The sequence below is a fragment of the Quercus lobata genome, chromosome 2, assembly GCF_001633185.2.
Source record: "Quercus lobata isolate SW786 chromosome 2, ValleyOak3.0 Primary Assembly, whole genome shotgun sequence".
Classification (NCBI taxonomy): domain Eukaryota; kingdom Viridiplantae; phylum Streptophyta; class Magnoliopsida; order Fagales; family Fagaceae; genus Quercus; species Quercus lobata.
In genome coordinates, this window is record NC_044905.1 from 22437045 (window position 1) to 22456690 (window position 19646).

The following is a 19646-nucleotide window of genomic DNA, read 5'->3' on the forward strand; positions in this document are numbered from 1 at the left end:
CTGAATGTAAAGATCAACATGACAAACAACCTGTCCCAGTTACGTGTGGCTTTTAAATCTTTTCAAAGATGTTTCATTAAGTCAGTGATCTTGTGTAGGTTGATCTGGGTTTTTTTTTTTGGTATGTTCTTCATGTTCAAGATTTGTGTGAATGGAGAGAGAGACAAATATCACTTTTTGATTTTCTTTATATTGCATTTTTGTGCTATTTTTTGTTTTAGGAGGAGAGAGACATAAAACTTAAGTAAAAATACCTATTTACCCTTAATTTAAAGTGTCAAAATTGAAACCTTGGATAAGCAAGTCAAATTAGAGGCAAATCATATGTAGGTAAAGTGTAATTATAAAAAAAATAAAAGAAAAAGAAAAAGAAAAAAGAAAAAAGAAAAAGAGAACAGTATACCGAACTTTGGCGGCTTTTCTGATGGTTTGAGTTTTGACTTCTCCGACATATAATATATTATATATACATTGTCATTACTTTCCTTCCTAGGACTTCAAAGCCTTTAATAAAATTAAACCCCACATCACATGCTTATTGTCTTGTCTATCAAATTTATCAAAGTCCACCTTTTGTGTGGCTAGCTAATATAATTATCTCCTCTGTTGACCAAAAATTTTTTTTTTTTTTTTTTTATCAAAGTTCAAGATGCTTTGTTTCACGCCTCTCTAAGAATCTCTCTCTCGTTTCTCAAAAAAAAAAAAAAAAAAAAAAAAAAAAAATCTCTCTCTCGCTCTCTCTCTCTCTCTGTCTCTCTCTGTACCCTTGAAGAAAAAAAAAAAGATTCTGAATCTTTGAGGTTTAGGAAGGGAAACATGGTGAGCCATTTGAGGATGGTGTTACTTGGTTTTCTTGTATTGGTTGTGGGGATTAGTAGTGGAGCCTATGGAGCTATCTCTAATGGTATAACTAAAAAGATTGAAAGAATAAATAAGAGGGGTCCATACTTAGGCATTGTGGTGCCAAACTCATTTGAAAGGGACCCTCTTTTGCAGTCTCCAAGCTTTGTAGCTGATGATCATTTTCCCCACTTGGATTTTTCAGGTAAATTTGAGTTTCAGTTTAGTTTGTCACCTGGGGATATAATTTCTTATTTGTTTTTCTACTTGGTAATTATCTATTTGGGTGATACGGAGTATTCTATGATTAGTCCTGGCTTTGGGGTATTCCAAGCTTATATTAACAATAAGAACTTTTTCAATGAGTGATCTTTGCAAACATTTGTATCAGTTTTTGTTTGTTTCATTTTTATCTTGGCCCTTTCAACTTGCCTGATGAATCTTAAGGTGTTAACTCAAAGTTTTTTTTTTTTTTTTTTTTTCTTTTTTGTAAAGTGGGAAATGGGGTGTTTATCTGTGGACTACGATTAATTTTCCTTCAAATGACTAAAGTTTGTTCAATGGAAGATATGGATAAAAGGAAGCAAGTTTAACAATATCACAAAAATGCTGCTCTTCATAGTGGAAATGACATTTCTCCTCCTGAGAAAAAAAGAGAAAATATAAAAATTTCAATTTTTATTATTTTTTTGGATTTAAAAACGTTGCCTCTTTATAATTTGTTCACAGGAAAACGGTTTCGAATTGGAGAGCTGGGAAATAAAAAGGTTATTGTTGTTATGACAGGATTGAGCATGTTATGTACATGTGCATTCTAGTCTCCTCACATTTTATTTTTTTTCCATTTTATAGTTTTTAATCATAAATAACCGCTGGTGCTAAGTAATTAGCGATACATTTCTTCTTTGACCAGCTTAATGCAGGTATAACCACACAATTACTGTTAAGTCTATTTAAGGTGGAAGGTGTTTTGCACTATGGAATTGCTGGAAATGCAAATCCTGATCTCCAAATTGGAGATGTGACTATCCCCCAATATTGGGCTCATACAGGTCTTTGGAATTGGCAGGTACTAAAATTTAGGATTTGTTCTCTCTCCATGTTTTTTTTTGTTTGTGATAAGCGAAGAATGAATAAAAAAAATGAAAATTTTGAATCTTGATCTTACTACCCTTTTCCTTCATCTTCTTGGCAATTAGTATGTAGACTTTGGTAACAAAGAGAATCAAAGAGAATGATGATTTTTTTCAACATTACATTAGGGGGAACACATTCAAGGAAGAATGGCATTTGATAAATATTTCAAATGCTCATTCTCCTCAAAACTTTAAACAAGTGGCATGTTAAAATAAGTTACTGGATTTTGAGGTTCAATAACGCACCCTATTGGCCATGTTATTTCTCCCTAGTAGCTTGTCATGTGGCTTTGACTTCCAACTCTGAGTAACTTGCACGGCATAAGGGCAAAGAAAGTTCACTGTGACATTTAATAACCACGCAACTTAACTAATGTACACCATAGAAGCAAGTAAACCAACAAGTAGCTTGTTAGTAGATCTATCTGTCGATGTTGACTGACAGCAAGTAAACCAGCAATTACGTACATTCTAGTAAACTAATACTTAGATACCACAATATTTATTTTCTAGATAATGTATTTATAATGACCTGTTCTTCATGCTTAAAATAAAATCATTGCTAGGTTGAACACAATTCTTTACTATAAGCTGAAGGATGATCATGATATTTCCCTCTTCTGTGTGGTTCTTAGTTTTCCCTTCAAGTATATTGGCAATTCACACTGCTTTAATGTCCTGTTTTATGTTACTTCACACTTCATAGACTCAGGCTATCATTGTCGTTCTAATATGCCTCGTGACACAGCATAATTCTACTTTTCTGCATCATAATTTCTGCAATAGAGTACATCAAATTAGTAACTTTTCATCTTCCTTTTTTGGTTGAAATGTAATCAGAGGTATGGAGATGGGCCCACTGATGAATTAGCATTGGAATCTAGTGGAGACTACACCAGAAAAATTGGTTACCTTGAGTTTTCTGACTATAACAATGTAAGTAAAAATGGGAAGCCTGTAGCAAATTTTCTGAACAATGTTTGGTATCAACCAGAAGAGATCTTTCCTGTTTATGGAACACCTGAAGTTAGACAGCATGCCTTTTGGGTTCCTGTTGACAAGCATTACTTCACAGTTGCAGAGAAACTCGAGGTAATTAATCTAGCTCCTACTCACCATCTCCATATGATTTTTTACCTTACTAGCTAGTGTTGCAAGAGTTTTTCACTACAAAAAATATACTGAATCCAATGTTCTCATCAGAACTTAAAGTTGGGGAGTTGTGTCAACACAAATTGTCTACCAAGAACACCAATTGCTGTGAGGGTCAAAAGGGGAGCAAGTGCTAATGTTTTTGTTGACAATAGTGCCTACAGATCATTCTTGAATACAAAATTTAATGTGACTCCGATTGACATGGAAAGTGCTGCGGTTGCTTTGATCTGTCTTCAACAGAAGACGCCTTTTATTGCAATTAGGTCTCTGTCTGATTTAGCTGGTGGGGGGTCTGCATTGTCCAATGAAGCCGGTATATTTTCCTCATTGGCAGCTCAAAATGCAGTTGATGCTGTAGTTAGATTCATTTCCCTGCTTTCATAGTCATAAATGCAATTATAATATTTTTTTTCTCGTGCACGAAAAGGTATTCTCTCTTTCAACAACTTGACACCCCATCAATAATTGATTACCACGTGTAAATGTACTCGAATTAATTTGTATGAACATTGGAATTCATTTAATCATATCTGCAGAATGCTTGTGCAGTGAGATAATTTTTTATTCTTTAAGTCATCTGAACTTAAGCAAGTTTCTGAGCTAGGCACCTTCTATGTTGTATTTGTGCCTTTGTGGTTTACATGCTGAGATCAAGTTCTTGCATCAAGGATCAACTTTGCTCCCAAAAGGGAACCATTAAGAGTACTAGAAGATGTCCTATGCGATGCACGGATTACTTTACAATTTTATTTAAAATTATTTTTATATATATTAAGACCTACATATAATACTTATTTTATTGTATAATATTTATATTTGCCCACAATATTGTTAAATACTTTGAAACTTGATTTTCTTAATTCATATTTTATTAAAAAAAAAAAAAACTATATAAGACTATAACATATTATAATATCTATGGTTAAAAGTAGATTTTATTTTTTAAACTAATGAAATGATTTTGAAATCTATAAATAAGAATTTAAAGCATAAAATACTTCTATATCCTAAAATTACAAAAAATTAAGTAACTTCTCAAACACTTCCTCAACTACTCTATTTTCACAACCAAATATAAAGATCTCAATCACAAACACCCAATTCATTATTTCAATGAAATTAAGAAAATCATTTATAAGAATCAACATAAAGAGAGAACATGATTAAACAAAGAGAAATTGACTAAAAACACATTCATCTATCAAAATTTAATTGTCTTTAGTTGGATTTTTGTATACATTTTTTTTTTTAAAAAAAAGTGTAAATACTTTGAAATCATCATTGATTTTTATTTTTATTACTATGGCTCATATCACACAAAATAATAGTAAAAAACGTACAAAGAAACCTACAAAGTATGAGTTCTAACATAAATATATAAAAAATATCTAACTTTATAAATAATCAATTAGAATGTTTCTTTTTCTTTAATTAAAAAAAAAAAATACATTTATAACTTTTCCAAACCAAAATCTCAAAAATCCAAAGACTCAAAGCGAATCACAACATTCACAAAATCCACAACATCCAACTTCAACATCAAAACGTAAGCTACTATCACTGAATAAAAAACGCAAGCCCCTTTCCTCAGTTATAGCCTACTTATATGGGCTAGATACAAAGAGTACTGCAATGTTGGAGTTATGTAGGTGTCGCTGGAAGGTTGAAGGCAAATGCCATTGTTTTTTGTCTGTGTATTTGAAAGGAGATTTCATGAAAGGCTGTAAGCATGTGTATATAAAGGAGTAGAAGTGAAAAGTGTGAATGAAAATGCAAAAAGTTTTTGTGTATGAGAAAGAGGAAAGGTCTTGAAACATTGAACCAAATGAAATAAATAGTAGTTTTAAAATATTAAATAAAAAATGTAACAAAAAGTAGTCTTGAAATATTGAATCAAAGGAAATAAAAAGTCTTTATTTTTAAATTTGTTCTTATCTCTGATGGAGTTTTAAGAGTATTTCAATTCTTTTCATAAAGTGCACCACATGATAGAACTTCATGCTTTCTTGCACGAGGTCTCTACTTATATATATATATATATAAATATATATATATATTTATTTATATTGATTGATTGATTGTACTATAAATGATGTAACACCTAACATTGAAAACAAAGGGGGCAAAGATAATGGCAGACTTGAAGTGGATGGGTTTTACGTGAGCATGGCACTTGGATTTGTGATTGGGTTTTGGGTTGTTTTAGGTCCTTTGCTATTGAACAAGCATTGGAGATTTGTATACTTTCAGTTCCTAGATCACTTGGGATACAAGCTTAGGGGCGTTGTGGCACAATAAACTTGGTAGCATTGTAAGTAATATTGTAAGATCCTTAATACTTGGTGGAAAAATTATGTAATAATATTAATTTCATATTTTGATGATTTTCATATGATCTCTTAGAGCTGGTTAATGCTTGTATTATTAGTTATGTTCACTCCATATACATATATGAATATTATGTTTCTTTCTTATGAATGTCAAAGGCAATCTGAGTTGTGGTTTTATTATCCCTATAAAATATAAATTTGTGTAATAATTCTTAGTTCTGATCGGTTAAAAGCAACATACAATACATGATCCCCATTTTTTCTTTAAGATCTCAGTGATCAATTCGTGAAGTCTTAAATCTCAATGAAAGAGAAGTTAATTCATAATATTTATAACAAATTCAAAGGCAAGTGGATTCCTTGCAAATGGTTCGCCATTCAGATATATAGAAAAAAAGAATCAATATAAAAATAAAGAATTGTTTCTCTCCTAATCGCTCTTGGAAGTGTGATATTAACTGTCAAAGATTCCAAACTCTAAACTCTTCATCATTCTTCAACCAACTGTATCAGTATTACCACTTGCTTGAGCAAAAGTTATTAAAACAAGCCTCAGTTGGATTGCACATCAAAATTTTATGACCATTTTGGTTCTTACAAATAATAAAATTATTTATTTTATATAAACATCTCTTCTTCAAAATAAAATTTTGGGTTTGATAATCAAGAAAACTTGCAGGGGTCTCTATTAGCTTACCTTCTCACCCAATTGAAGGAACAAGGAGGGAAGCCCAAGGAGAAACATTTTGCTTCAGCTATAATGCTGTGAATTCACCACTGATCGAAGGACTAGCGCATCGATACAGGATTTTGATTTACTCTCAACTTCAACCTCCACCAAATTAAGGTCTTTTGCTAGCAACACCGTCCAAAGTATAGCCTTTACTTCTGCTTGGTCAGGGATACTGGTGTAAGCCTTTTTTGTAAAAGCGAACACTAAGGTCTCTCTCCAATCCCTGGCAATAACCACAAGCACGAGTAGTCCTTGCCAACAACAATGTCACAGTTGAGTTTAAATATACCGGTTGTCTTGTGGCTTGATCCACTTGTTAACCCCTCTGGACCTACTCATGCTTGAAATGTCCAGCTTTGTCTTTGAATGGTCAATACTTATACCATTCCTTTAACTTTGAATCATCTACCTTATTGACCTTGGTATCCTTTTGGGTTTACCATTCCTCATACGTCAAACCATGGAGATTTAAACTAATGGTAAGCTTTAAACTATTGGCGTTTCAAGTTTTAAATTGGCACCTGGGCAATCCAAAATTTTAGAGATTACTCTTACTCTTGGAACCTGGGAAATTTGGGACAAAGCTATTTGAGCTGGGTGGCAACAGCTTGGGTAGAATACAACCTGAGCTTGAGACTCTGGTTTCCCTGAGCTACGATTGAATGGCAACAAGTTTAGAATAGCTCAACTGCATCCCATAATTTCTAGTATTCATTCTGCATTTCAAAATACATCACTTCTATGCAAAATCTCAAAGATACTATGAGTTTTTCATAATTATTTAAAAATAAAAAAATAAAACAAAATTTCCATGACAGAGATTTATATAGACCCAACCTCCCTCCAGTATCCCTCCCCTGTTCCTCTCTTTACTCTTTACTCTTTTTTTTTTTTTTTAATTCTCCGGAAAGAACCCCCCACTCCCTACCTAACAATTACAACAAAAGAAAATAATAATAATATAATAAAAACAACACAAAACCTTTAGTGACCAACAAACCAAATACAAAGAGACTCGGTTAAAATTTTTATTTAAGAGAGATCACATAGGAATAGGAACTCAGCCTTTCTACTAATTAATCATATGATAAACTCCATCTATTCTAAGTACCACTTTGAACCCTTATTTTGTATGCTTAGCTTCCAGCTTGCCCCTCTAGTACGACTGGGATCCATCGAGCCCCAAAGTCGCAGTCAGCCAATTACAAACTTCATCAGTTTCTTCAGGAATTGTATAGTGACCTAACCTGCATGCGACATTGAACAAGGAGACTTTAACTCTTTTTTCTTTTTGTGGGGGAGGAGGATAGCTAAAAAAAGAGACTAAATATTGAAAGAAAAAAATTGTAGTCTTTTCTAAAGGTGTTTAGATACCCATTGTAAGTTCTAAATGTAAGATTTCGAAATCCAGCAGAACTTAAGTTCTCCGCTGATCTCTTCCCATGTTCATATGCAACCACCTCATCACCTGCAGCACAAAAATAAAATATCTTGATTTATATGAGACCAATTCACTTTCGGTTTTTTCCCAACTAAGATCTTTCCTATAATTCTTTTGATAATTCTAAGGGTCAGGAGTCCTTTGAAAATAGAAGTTCAACCCAAGAAGCATCTTTTATCAATCAACAAATGAAATCATGATTCAAAAAATATAGAGAATTAGATGTCTACTACACAGATTTATCTTTACCAAACCTAGAATTAACTACATGATAGGTCAAGACAATCTATTCCATCCCCACAGGTCAATTAAGAAAATTATTTTAGTCAGAAACTTTTTACAATGGAAACGCTAGAACCGTTTCTGAATGTATGGGAGCCCAATACTAGAAACATTCTATATATCAATTATCACGAGTGCCAATAAAGCCAGGTTGACTAAGTTGTCATGTATATTTAAGTTGCAATTTTCTCTCATATTGGGTGGACTAAACTAAATAAAACCACTGTGATTATGACCCCCCATCCCCTCTTATTTCATTATTAGCGTCGCTTGACGTGCTTTGAGGAAAAACAATGCCGTACTCAAATTACATGTTAAAATTTGACAAAAGCCAAAATACATATGCTGAACTGTATGGTCAAGGTATATCAAGAAATTTTGCTTGATGAAGACCAAGACATATGGAACATAATTTTGCACAATCAAGATACATCAAGAAATTTATCTAGATGAAGACATTCAGATGGATTACCGAGTGAAAAAACTGGCAACGAGACATTCGTGATAACTCAACTATATGACTTTAAAATGAAAGCTCCAATAAAGGTACATGCACATGCATCTGTGCATACTTGTGTGCATCTATATCTGCAGGTCTATTAGAAAGAGAGAGGAGAGAGAGAATGTATTCCCCCCCCACCACCCCCCCAATACAGAAACAGTTCCATTATAAAGATTGATTATTTTTAGTATTTGAATCTGAGATTGACACCTAAGCACATTAACAAGTCACAACTTTAAAAGGTTGAAACTGATCTTTTACATTATCAAAATAAGTGTCTCAGCAGCTTGGTGGCTCCTCAACATGATTATAAATGGTAGGAATGGCTAGCTTAAGTGTTTCCATTACCATAAATTAACAAAAAATAGTATAAAAAAATTCTGATTCAAAAATGAATTGAAACCATATTACAGAAATCTGATAGATGAATATGTATACCTAGGCCATGGCAGAGAAAAATGGGTAATGATGCTGCACGCCTTGCTGCCTCATGTGATCCCTCCATTCGGTTCCTCAAGTTCCTAGAAAACATTAGCTGATACACTGAATATATTGCTTACTAAAAAAAGAGCCCGTGGATGATTGAGTTTACAAGCTGGTGTCTTGGTGTGTCATGTGTTTTTCAGTGTACATATATATGATAGAAGCCAAACCTTGAACATGGGAGCCAGCCACTTAGACCAACAATTGCGCTTAGATTGACAGGATAAAGGTTTCCATTCCCATAATTTCCTGAAACAAGGCATATAGCAGAATAGAGTGCAGTTGCAGCACCCATACTGAAGCCCCCAACACCAAGTTTGACTGTCCAGTAATGATAAAATTACATAAGCTTGAGTAGTAGTAATACAACAACAACAGAGCCTTAGTCCTAAATTTTTTGAGGTCAGCCATGGATATGATAACAAGACTTTTTTTTTTGATAGGTAACAAAGTAATATTATTAATAGAAAAGAATAAAAGATAAACAGAGTTCACAGTAGTGAACAAAGAACAACATAGCAACAAAAAGAAATAAAGGAATCAAAATCCTATTCTAAGAGACAAAAGAAAATCAATAATAGTAGAACAATCCGAAAAAATCCCATCACCGAGACCAATCGAAGAGAGTCTGCTGGCACAAATCTAACAATTGGGCCATTGATTTCTCGATATCCTCAAAAGAACACTGATTACATTCAGTCCAAATAGTTCACATCAAACAGCCTGGTACCAAATTCCAAATATCGGAATTATATTTCCCAAGCCCATGGTGCCAACAACAAAGTAAGTCTGCAACCGAACCTGGCATGACCCAATCAATCCCAAAGTTTATATAGCAATACTCAGCTCCAATCTATGTGCTTCTCAGAAGTACAAACCAACCCAGTATTTATCCCCCAAATTTTTTAATTTTTTTATTTATAAAAAGGGTACAAATACACTGAAACCCACCCCTACCCTTCTTTCCATCCAGGAACTCACCTGAAAGGTTTGTGATTGCACACCTACCCTCCCTCAAATTGTCACATATTAAATAACTGTTTTGCCCCTAGTATAAATATTATGTTGAAATATTATAGTAAAAGACTGAAGGATTATTTTCTTTTAATTGGTGACAGACTGAAGGATACAACAGTAACCCTGTAGCTTTCACCTATCTGGACAACCTTGACAGACAAAGTAACATTTTCATAGGCCTCTCAAATTATAGAGGACGGGGCTAGAACACACAACAATAAGAACAGTGGAAAAGGTTGAAAATGATAAAGTGGTTGAAGTATCTTGTAATAGCTAAAAACTTAATTTTTATTGAAGATTATGCCTTGTTATAAATTTTAGAAGAGAAAAACCCTTGGGGCGAAAAAGACATAAATATACCAAAAGTAAATGAATTACACATGAATCACAAACAAGAAACTTTCTGCACTCTTGTAGCATGCTAGGCTTCAATTTATATTCCCTAAATCACCACATCCAAATATATCTTTACAAATTTTAGTACTATCTGGACAAGGAAGTGTAGCCAAACAACTAAGGAAGTCATAGAGTAAGATTCATAGAGTAAAAACACTGCTAATGTATTTCAATGCCACTAAAAAATGACATGAACTCATAGACAACCAAGATTAACACCTGAAAGCAGAAAACTAAGGAGCATAATCACAATTTATTATTAATGCATGACTCGCGCAAATGCTGATAAATGAAAAATTAGACAAATAAGGTCACTGATATACTGCTATAAAACTGTGGGGAACCAGGTGATAAAATGATAAAATAATAAAAAGATAAAAGTAATTTGAACTTGACTTTCTTACACTATAAGGGGAGAAAGTGAATGAATTTTTCACATAGTTCTCCCAAACTTCAGACTCTTTGTTTTTCCAGTCTACTGAATACATAAAATATTATACATGCATACATACATACATACATACATACATACATACCTCCTTAAAATCCTTTATGTTTACTTCATATAACTAAAAGAAGAGAGCATTCAAAGCTAGTGAGGATTTAAAGGAGAAACCTACTATCAGCAGGCTCTGTTGACAATAGGTTGGCAACATGTGCTGCTGAAGCATCTAATCCCTCCAAATCATCAGGGGCGTCTTCTGAAAAATCTCCTACGTCAAACCCTGATATAAATCACCAAAGCACTTTAAATTGTAGTATTTAGAGTTGCAAATAGAAAAGGGAACTGAATCAGACATAAAATTCTTGAGACACGACTAACATAAGTTACTGGATAACCAATTTTTTGGCACACACTGATGGAATAATAAAATTTACAATCAGCAAGAATTTAATGGTTTGTTTTATCATAAGAAAAAAAATGACGTTTCTAAAGCTGTAGATCTTACAAGCAGTGCAAGGAAATCCACCAAATAATCGTACTGGCCGAGTAGGAGCAGTGGGGCAAATCCATTTTATCTAAAACATTAATTTGAATAGGAACAAATAATTAGCACTCTTCTAGATGTTCAAAGAATTAGGGCTGCTATGCATGTTTCATTTGCATACGTTGAGAAACTACTAAAAAAATTGAAAAAGCATACTTATTTCTTACATTTGAAAGAGGAAGGGTTTCCAAGAGCTGGGACCAGCTGCAAAACAAAGCAAAGATAGAAAATTCACCTTAGCCACTATTGGCTACCTTCATCTCAACTGGTAACATACTTGATAGAATAACAAAATGATAAAATTCAATTGATAAGAGCATTTCCAGAACATCTCGAGAAATTTGAAAGCCATACAACCATCTAATAAACACCCAATAAAATCATATTAACTATCTAACCATGGGACCACTTACAAAGTTGAGAACAAGCCTTAACAAAAAATGTTATAAATCAGAATATATGCCAATATAAATGCTTCGGGTCAATCTGGTTTCAACATATTTTAGAAATTTAAGAATTATTTACTTAAGCATTAGAATTATACATACCATTAATGAATAATATATTTATGTAAGTTTAAAAGGACAACCAAGCTAGTGAAGAAGTGGTCCCCGTTCTAGGCTATGGCATATATAGTTTTTGGATTCAAGGCTTCCCTGCATAGCTTAGAATCAAAAAGAGACAACAGAAGAAAACGACAGCTAGACATTTTTTTAAGTTGATGGCACCATACGCTCCCCCATCAAATCAATCAGAACGAGAATCTTCTAAAAAGGAAAATTGAACTCAAAAACTTAATAAAACAACAAACTTTCTTCAGCATAACAGGACAAGACATTGACATTCTCTTACTCCCTTTGATTTTAGTACAATACAAGTCCGCCACTATTAAAAAATGGATGACTCAAACCAGATGCTACTAAAAAGCATGGAATAAATATATTCATATAGATGATTATTAAATCTCAAAAAATTGAATCTCATAAGTATTGATCCATGCACGTTCAAAGAAGCATTAATGAGCAAAAGCCTGATAGTAATACCACATGTATAACGTTGAAATAACAAGCCATAACTCAAGTACATGTATGACTTTCAAATCCACTTATTAAACAACCTATAACACACTAAGTGTTTCCTCAACCAAGAAGAAAAAAAATATAAAAAAATTGGAAACTAGCAAAGAGAAGGACCATCTCAAAACCATTATTGCATAATTGATACTGTGAGCAAGGATAGATTTCAATATAAAACCAACTTTAATACCTTGAGCCCTTATCACCAAGGCCATGTAGCCAAACTATAGTAGCCTGGTGCCTCCCTTTGGGCCTGACCACATGGGTCCTTCCAAACTCAAATGTCCTCGTAGCAGTTCCACTAACTGAGACATTGGAGCAACAAAGTTAAAACTAACAAACATGTTTGATTCATAGGTACACATTAGCAGGTGAAGAAAACTGACCAGAACCTATACTGGAGCTAGTGTTGCTCATTATTCTTTATCACTCAAATGTTTGCACAGTGCAAGCCACTTGTTGCAATGGTTAAGATAAGCTCCTGCAATGAAGACAAGCAACCTTGACCACCTCTACTTATACCCAAATGGGAGGGTGAAAATGGAAATAAAACCCATCAATCAATCTGCATCAACTGTTGTTGTTTACACCAGTTCTACTTCTACACCATCTAAAATCTATTAAAAAAACTAATGGAAAGGGAAAGGCACCCAAAAAAGGGGCAGAGATAAAATAAAGTGGCCCAAAAGGCATGGAGTTTTATGTGCAAAGAATCCACAGCACACCAATGCAGAAAAACAAACTAACAAAGCTATTAGTTTGCAATGCACAGAGTGAGGGAATCTATTCTGTAGACAGTATGTAAAGTAAGCACTTCACCCAAAACAAAAAAACCCAAGAATAATATCCCATATAATTAAAAAAACAAAATTTTATCTATACTTCTAACTCACATACAAACACAAAAGCATTTTACTTTTATAAGTATATTTTGATGAATGACAGATAACCATTAAAACTAAAAAAAAAAAAAAAAAAAACCAGAAATTGAAATATTCACAGGGCCAATGAGATAATGAAAGTGGCGTGTATGTAAAAGATCTGATTAAAAAACAAACATATATAGTGAGAGAGAGAGAATATAGGAGCTGAAAAGGCAAAGTGGGGCTTAAGCTTTTTGAGTTTTTGTACCAACCTGGTGTGGAACCAACCTAAAACAATATGGGCTTTATTTCTTTTCAGACTTTGATTTGAGCTACCTTAGCTAGGCTTCCCACAACTTTTCTCTCACCTCTTTTTCTTTTGTTTGTTCTTGTTCTTGTTCATACTACTTCACCAAAAACCCCTACAGCTACAGGAACAGGGCACATAAAACAAGGTCATTTTCTTACTAGTAACCATATGACTAAACTACCCTTCTTGTATGGTCATTTTCTTGCAACTACTCTATCTGTATGACTAGACTGCCCTTCAGATATGTGCACGTTTGCAAATCTTTATTTTATATAAATATAAGTCCCATAGGGCTGAGGTGTGGCTAGGTCGGGGGTGATCCTCTCTGTCTCACTTCACTTCACTCGAAGTCGAAATACACCATTCAGCCATTCACACTCCCACCGACCAGTAAGTGAGATTCAATGCAAAGATTTGAATTTCGTTTTGAAAACCGTTCTCTAGACAAGCTACTCAAGAGGAATATTTCGGTATTGATGTGTGTCAGATACCGTTTCAAGATTTTCGTGATGTATACAAGTAAAATATTTGAGTTTTTAATTTCTATGTAAAGATGTAAAGACTTACTTGATGTAAATATTATTGTCTATGTAAGAAAATAGCATATGTTAAATCAAAATTACAAACATTCTTCATATATAAGCAATAAATGAATATAATATATGTGTGTGTGCGCGCGTGCGCGTAACTCTTTGGATTTAATTTTTATTATATATTTAGCTGGGCCTTCTTTGAAAAATTTTATCGCTTTGCCATTGCTTCACCTAATAATGAAGAACGATTATCATGGAATGGAATAGAAAGAACAAAATGGAATTCAAAAGATTGATTTGATCTCAAAAGACGTGAAGTCATCAACATGGTACACAATTTTCTCACATAATAATAGATAATAGGTTTCATTAATCAAATTAATGATGAGATCTACCACATTTATGTGAGAAGAATGTATATCATGTCACCTTACTCAAAAAATACCATGTCATTATATTTTGAGAGTACCTAATAATTTTCTCATCCTTTTATATAGTTTAGGATGAGCTTGTAAATAATTTCTTAGTTGCTAAATTCAACCCTAAGGCACTTATAATATCTCTCAGTTCACACATGATAAATATGAGTTATCCAGATCAAGTTAACTAGGGACAAAACCACCCTTAGACTCCCCCCCCCCCATTTTTTTTTAAAATATATTATTATATATATGTGTACTAATTTTAGCAATTTTTTTCTATAAAATTACATTTTGTATCCTTTAACAATATCATTGATTATTTTAAGAGTAATGCTATACTCACAAACATTTTTACAAATTTTTTTTGGTGGCAAATTTTTATTGGTTCGCATATAGGCACACCACTCACATCATTTTTTTCTTACTTACCAATAACCACTTATCACATCAGTAATTTTATAAAAAAAAACTTGTAGCTCTAGCATTTTCCTCATTTTAGTGATCATAAAAAAATTTATAGATCTAAAATCTAAAACAAAATATACAAGCCCCCCAAAAAAAAGCTCAACAACAAAAATTACCAATAAAACTAAAAACAAAATTAAGCTTAATTAACTAATTTTATCCAATATAAATAGCCCTGCCCTTTAAAAAATTCTAAACAAAAATAATTTTGTTCTTACCTACAAAAAAAAAAAAAAAAAAAAAAAAAAAATCTCAACAGCTAAGTAACAGAATCAGAGGTTGAAATCGCTACATACAGCCAACAATAAAACTGCCCCCCAACTCAAAGTTCTAGCTCCATCCCTGAAGTTAACCATAATAAGAAATAACTTTATCTTCGATCCACTGCTTAAGTAATTTCAATATCTCAGCTTGCTGTTTTTCTAGCAGTAGAGCAAAGTGTAGCAATCTTACCCAGATTTCAAATTAGAAGAAATTATGTGGTACCCATGCCATATTAATTATGTCATTTCATTTGTTTTCTTGTAGAGATTTGTTAGACATCTACATGCAAAAAGTGGCAAACAATTGAAAGATCCACTTGGCAATCAATGCTCGACAAATCGTGGTGCTATGTTGTCATTTGACAACATATTTTTTATATGATTACCAAAGCTTTATTGGTTCTCATATTATAAAATGGAGATCACGTTTTCTAATTTTCTTTCGACCTTGAAAAGGGTTTTGCTTGCATGTAGGACAGAGAGGGAAGGCTTTTTTCAAAATTGGCTTCCTCCACTTTCATTTTAAGTTGTGGTGAGAATTATGAACCAGTGCTCCACTTCACAAGTCACAACCCAAACCCAAAATAGCTCCCCCACATCCCCTCTCTTTTTATTATTATTAATTTTTTTTTCATAAGATTGAATTATACAAATTTGTAAATTATAAGTCCATAAATATTAATTATTATTTATAATTTATTAATAATCTAAATAGTATATTTTTAATAAAAATTATATATAATTATAATTTTTAACAATACAATACTGATGAATCTAACTTAAATTATATAACTTTAACTATTAATTAGTTATTAAATATTAACGTAGATTTATAAAGGATTAAAACAAAAATTTAAGCATATTATTTATTATATATGGGAAAAGAATAATTTAGCACAAAAAAAAAGGTTAATTCATGAACATGTTCAAGTTTGTTCGGTATGAAAATGGATTAAACTTAAACATATAATCTAATTTGGTAAAAAGCTCGAGCTTAAGTCATATTCAAAATAAAATTAAATAAACAAATATAAATTATTAATATTTGGTTAAGCTCGGCTTATATATGGCCTTATTTATGTGTGAAATTGTTCCAACACTATCTTAAGATTTATAGTTTACTTTTATTATTAACCAGTGTATAATCCATGCATATGCACAGTACAATTAAAAAAAAAAATTACAATTACACACATATATGGATTCAAACTATACTCTCTCTCTCTCTCTCTCTCTCTCTCTCTCTTTTATTTTAATTTCTTTTGGATATACACATGAGTTTACTCTTTCTTTTTTTCTTTTTTGGTTTATTGAATTTTTTGATGATTTTATTTATATTAGACCCTTTGTTTTTTGCACCTCATTAACTCACCTAGAACAAAAATTCTAAAAATTTAAATAGGACACGTGGCGCATAATTAGACAACAATTGGAATCCAACCTAATTGGATCTTCTTTCGGCTTTACCTATGCATGGATACACTTAGGACTGTACAAACCTTCACCGGAGCCAACAAGACCGACCGGCACTGACCTTCCCGCACTGCCACTGTCACCGACCGATAGAGTCAATGTGGGCGATCGAAACGCAAACGGAGTTCCGATGTCAGTGTGGTGAAGATATCGGAGAAGGAAATCCAGCATCGAGTGAGAGCCAAACCGAACCGATGAACAATATAGTTTGCTTTTGCTGCTTACAGTGTCGTTTACCCAGTATCCTTTTTTAATTTTTTTTTTTACTAAAACATTGTCGTATTGGTATTATTATTATAAAAACAAAAAAAAAAAAACACAAAAAAAAAACACAAAACACAAAATGGCACCATTTTATGCTAGGTTTTCAGATTTCCCTAAGTATAAATTCACTCTATTCTCTCTCATATCCCTTAAATATCTCTCTCTCACTCTCGCTGGCTTGACGCCTCGCCTCTGAACTCTTGCCGCTTGGCTTGGCTAGCCTCTGCAGCAGCAACAGGCGCTCACAGTCACTAGCTCACCGCGGACCCGCGGCAAACCACTGATAAGCCATAAGCCCCTTTCCTCTCTCACCTCTCGGATGCACACATATAAAAACCAAATCTTGTGTTATAGTTTTGCATAAACCATTTTGGCAATGTAAATACAATAATAAATAGTTAAATACCAAAGAACATGTTTATGACAGCAAGTTTTGCATAAACCATTGTGGGATAAATGAGTTTTATTGAGTTACATTAATTTATGATTTTGGTACTCAACAATCCAAGAGCAAAATTTGTGCACATATGAAGTCATCTGAACTCTAAAGTCCATGGCATAACAAAACCGGATTCCTTCTTGCTCTCTTGCTTATAGTTATAATGCTTGTCATCTAAACTTCCATTAAAGATATTTATCCAATTAAATGTTTGTCATCCATCTCAGATTGTGAGTAAAAGTAGCAACTTGCAAAAAATTAGAGGTATATATATCCGAATAGAGCTAGATGTGAGTGATTTGCAGAGGGCCCTCTCCTCTCTCACCTCTCGGCAAAAACAAAGCCATAAGCTTATCATGTTTTTAAATTTTTATCACTTTTTCAGCACTTGTTTGAGTTTGAGTCATACTCATCTAGCTTGTAGAATTCTTTTTCTCAAAAAAAGAAAAAGAAAAGAAGAAGCTTGTAGTATTCTTTTTGGGAAATAGATACAGTACATAATTTTCTTGAAGAATAATTTCAGTCACATGCATGAATGGCTACCATGTAGTTAATTTATTTAGTTAGTTTTTAGTTAATGGAAATACGATACATAATCTTCTAGTTAGTTTTTTTTAATAACCACTTGATATTCTACCCCCAAATGATATTCTATTCTACCCCCAAAAATGTTTTTTTTAATCAATTTTTCAGCACTTCTTTGTCACAGTCTACTAAGTAGTAAGTACTAACTTTTTTTTTTCCTTCAGCATTTTACTTTTTGAGGGAGACAAGATTGAGAGAGTTCACGCTTTCAATCCTTCACCGAGAGGTGATCACTAAACACTAATCACTCACTATATTCAACATTTTCATTTTAAATTTTTAGTGTTCAGTAACAACTGCTTTAAGTTTATACATATAAAATTAATTTTTATTTTATATTTATATTGAGAATAATATGATGAATTCCTTGTTAATATTAGTGACATGAATTGTTGAGTAATGACTAATGATTGTTAGTCTATTATTGTTGCCTTATTGTAACTAAACTGATTAGTTATTGCTATTATTGGATCTGGTTGTGACATTCATTGATTGAGAGTGAGCTATTTGATATTATATTTGTTGAAAAATTATAATTTGACATTGTTGTGGAAACTTTGTTTTTTGGTTGGTAGGAATTTTTTTTATTAGATTGATGTCGATGCTCTACTTGGATTTGGTGCCCCTAGGGACCCTAACCCACCTCCTCCTAACCCCAATCCACTTGAACCTGCAGCACCAATTGGTCTTGGTGCATCACTTCCCCAACTATCACCTAAATAAGGTGGTAAGGACCCGTCTATAGTATGGTAGCACTTCATTAAGTTGGCTGGTCTTGATCCCAAGAAGCCTAGGTCTGGATGCAAGTATTGTAAAAATCAATTTAATTATCATGGTAAGACAAATGGTACTTAGCATATTGCAACACATGAAGGTGTGTAAGAATTGACCTTTTTCTTGTGATGATAAACAAAAAAACTGTCTTTCCAAGCTAAGAGGGAAGGGGAAGGGAAAGTGGTTCAAATGTGCAAGTGGTTGCAAACTATAGTGAAGAGAAGATAAGGTTGTCATTGGCAAGGATGATCATTATTGATGAATTGCTTTTTAAATTTTTGGAGTGGCAAGACTTTCAAGAATTTATGGAAATAGTTGAGCCTAGGTTTCCTATTCCCCATCGCACTACCATTGCAAGGGCTTGTATGGAGATTTATTCTAGTGAGGTGAATATTTTGAGAAGGGCTTTTGTTGGGCAACAAGTTTGTGTGACAACAGATTCTTGGACGTCCATACAAAACTTGAACTACATGGTAGTCACCGCATATTTCATTGATAGGGATTGGACTTACTAAAAGAAAATCTTGAACTTTTGCCCTATAGCTAATCATAAAGGGGACAACATAGGTAGAGCGGTTGAGTCATGTTTGTTGAAGTGGGGTATAGACCGGTTGTTTACAATTACCGCAAACAACGCTAGCTCTAATGATGTGGCAATTTATTATGTGAAGAAGAAAACAAAAGAAAGAGATAGTAGCATATTGGGTGGTGAGTTCATGCATATGCGTTGTTGTGCGCATATCTTGAATTTGATAGTATAAAGTGGGTTGAAGTCCATTCATGAATCAATTGCAAAGGTTCCAAAATGCGGTGCAATATGTGAGAGCATCTCCCGCAAGGTTTGAGAAGTTTCAAGAATGTGTTGAAAATGAGAA

The 19646-nt window shown here is 33.1% G+C and overlaps 2 protein-coding genes across 4 annotated transcripts; one reads left to right on the forward strand and one right to left on the reverse strand.

The window, feature by feature from the left end:
* Window positions 1–730: 730 nt before the first annotated feature.
* Window positions 731–3683, forward strand: LOC115974986 (bark storage protein A-like). Of its 2 annotated transcripts, none has more exons than XM_031095591.1 (5): window positions 731–1045; window positions 1570–1637; window positions 1754–1909; window positions 2817–3068; window positions 3180–3683. In XM_031095591.1, the coding sequence occupies exons 1-5, from the start codon at window positions 817–819 to the stop codon at window positions 3513–3515; spliced, it is 1041 nt and encodes a 346-aa protein (XP_030951451.1). In that variant the 5' UTR covers window positions 731–816; the 3' UTR covers window positions 3516–3683. The 2 variants fall into 2 exon arrangements, with proteins under 2 accessions (XP_030951451.1, XP_030951452.1); XM_031095592.1 differs by having other exon boundaries at window positions 1570–1607.
* Window positions 3684–7139: 3456 nt separating this feature from the next.
* On the reverse strand, window positions 7140–13690 carry LOC115974987 (acyl-protein thioesterase 2-like). Of its 2 annotated transcripts, none has more exons than XM_031095594.1 (10): window positions 13532–13690; window positions 12767–12861; window positions 12571–12685; window positions 11472–11508; window positions 11266–11335; window positions 10936–11040; window positions 9073–9223; window positions 8858–8940; window positions 7569–7662; window positions 7140–7441 (listed from the first exon to the last, which is right to left on the reverse strand). In XM_031095594.1, exons 2-10 carry the CDS (start codon window positions 12795–12797, stop codon window positions 7351–7353), a joined length of 777 nt encoding a protein of 258 aa, XP_030951454.1. In that variant the 5' UTR covers window positions 12798–12861; window positions 13532–13690; the 3' UTR covers window positions 7140–7350. The 2 variants fall into 2 exon arrangements, with proteins under 2 accessions (XP_030951454.1, XP_030951453.1); XM_031095593.1 differs by having other exon boundaries at window positions 13516–13690.
* Between the last annotated feature and the right edge of the window lie 5956 nt (window positions 13691–19646).

Excerpts from the sequence above, each read along its gene's own strand:
- LOC115974986 (XM_031095591.1), top strand. The coding sequence starts at position 817 with ATGGTGAGCCATTTGAGGATGGTGTTACTTGGTTTTCTTGTATTGGTT. Across the intron at positions 1,046-1,569 it reads TCCCCACTTGGATTTTTCAG|GAAAACGGTTTCGAATTGGA; the intron begins GTAAATTTGAGT and ends ATTTGTTCACAG. Across the intron at positions 3,069-3,179 it reads CAGTTGCAGAGAAACTCGAG|AACTTAAAGTTGGGGAGTTG; the intron begins GTAATTAATCTA and ends TGTTCTCATCAG.
- LOC115974987 (XM_031095594.1), bottom strand. The coding sequence starts at position 12,797 with ATGAGCAACACTAGCTCCAGTATAGGTTCTG. Across the intron at positions 8,941-9,072 it reads GGCTGGCTCCCATGTTCAAG|GAACTTGAGGAACCGAATGG; the intron begins GTTTGGCTTCTA and ends AATGTTTTCTAG. Across the intron at positions 7,442-7,568 it reads ACATTTAGAACTTACAATGG|GTTAGGTCACTATACAATTC; the intron begins GTATCTAAACAC and ends TGTCGCATGCAG.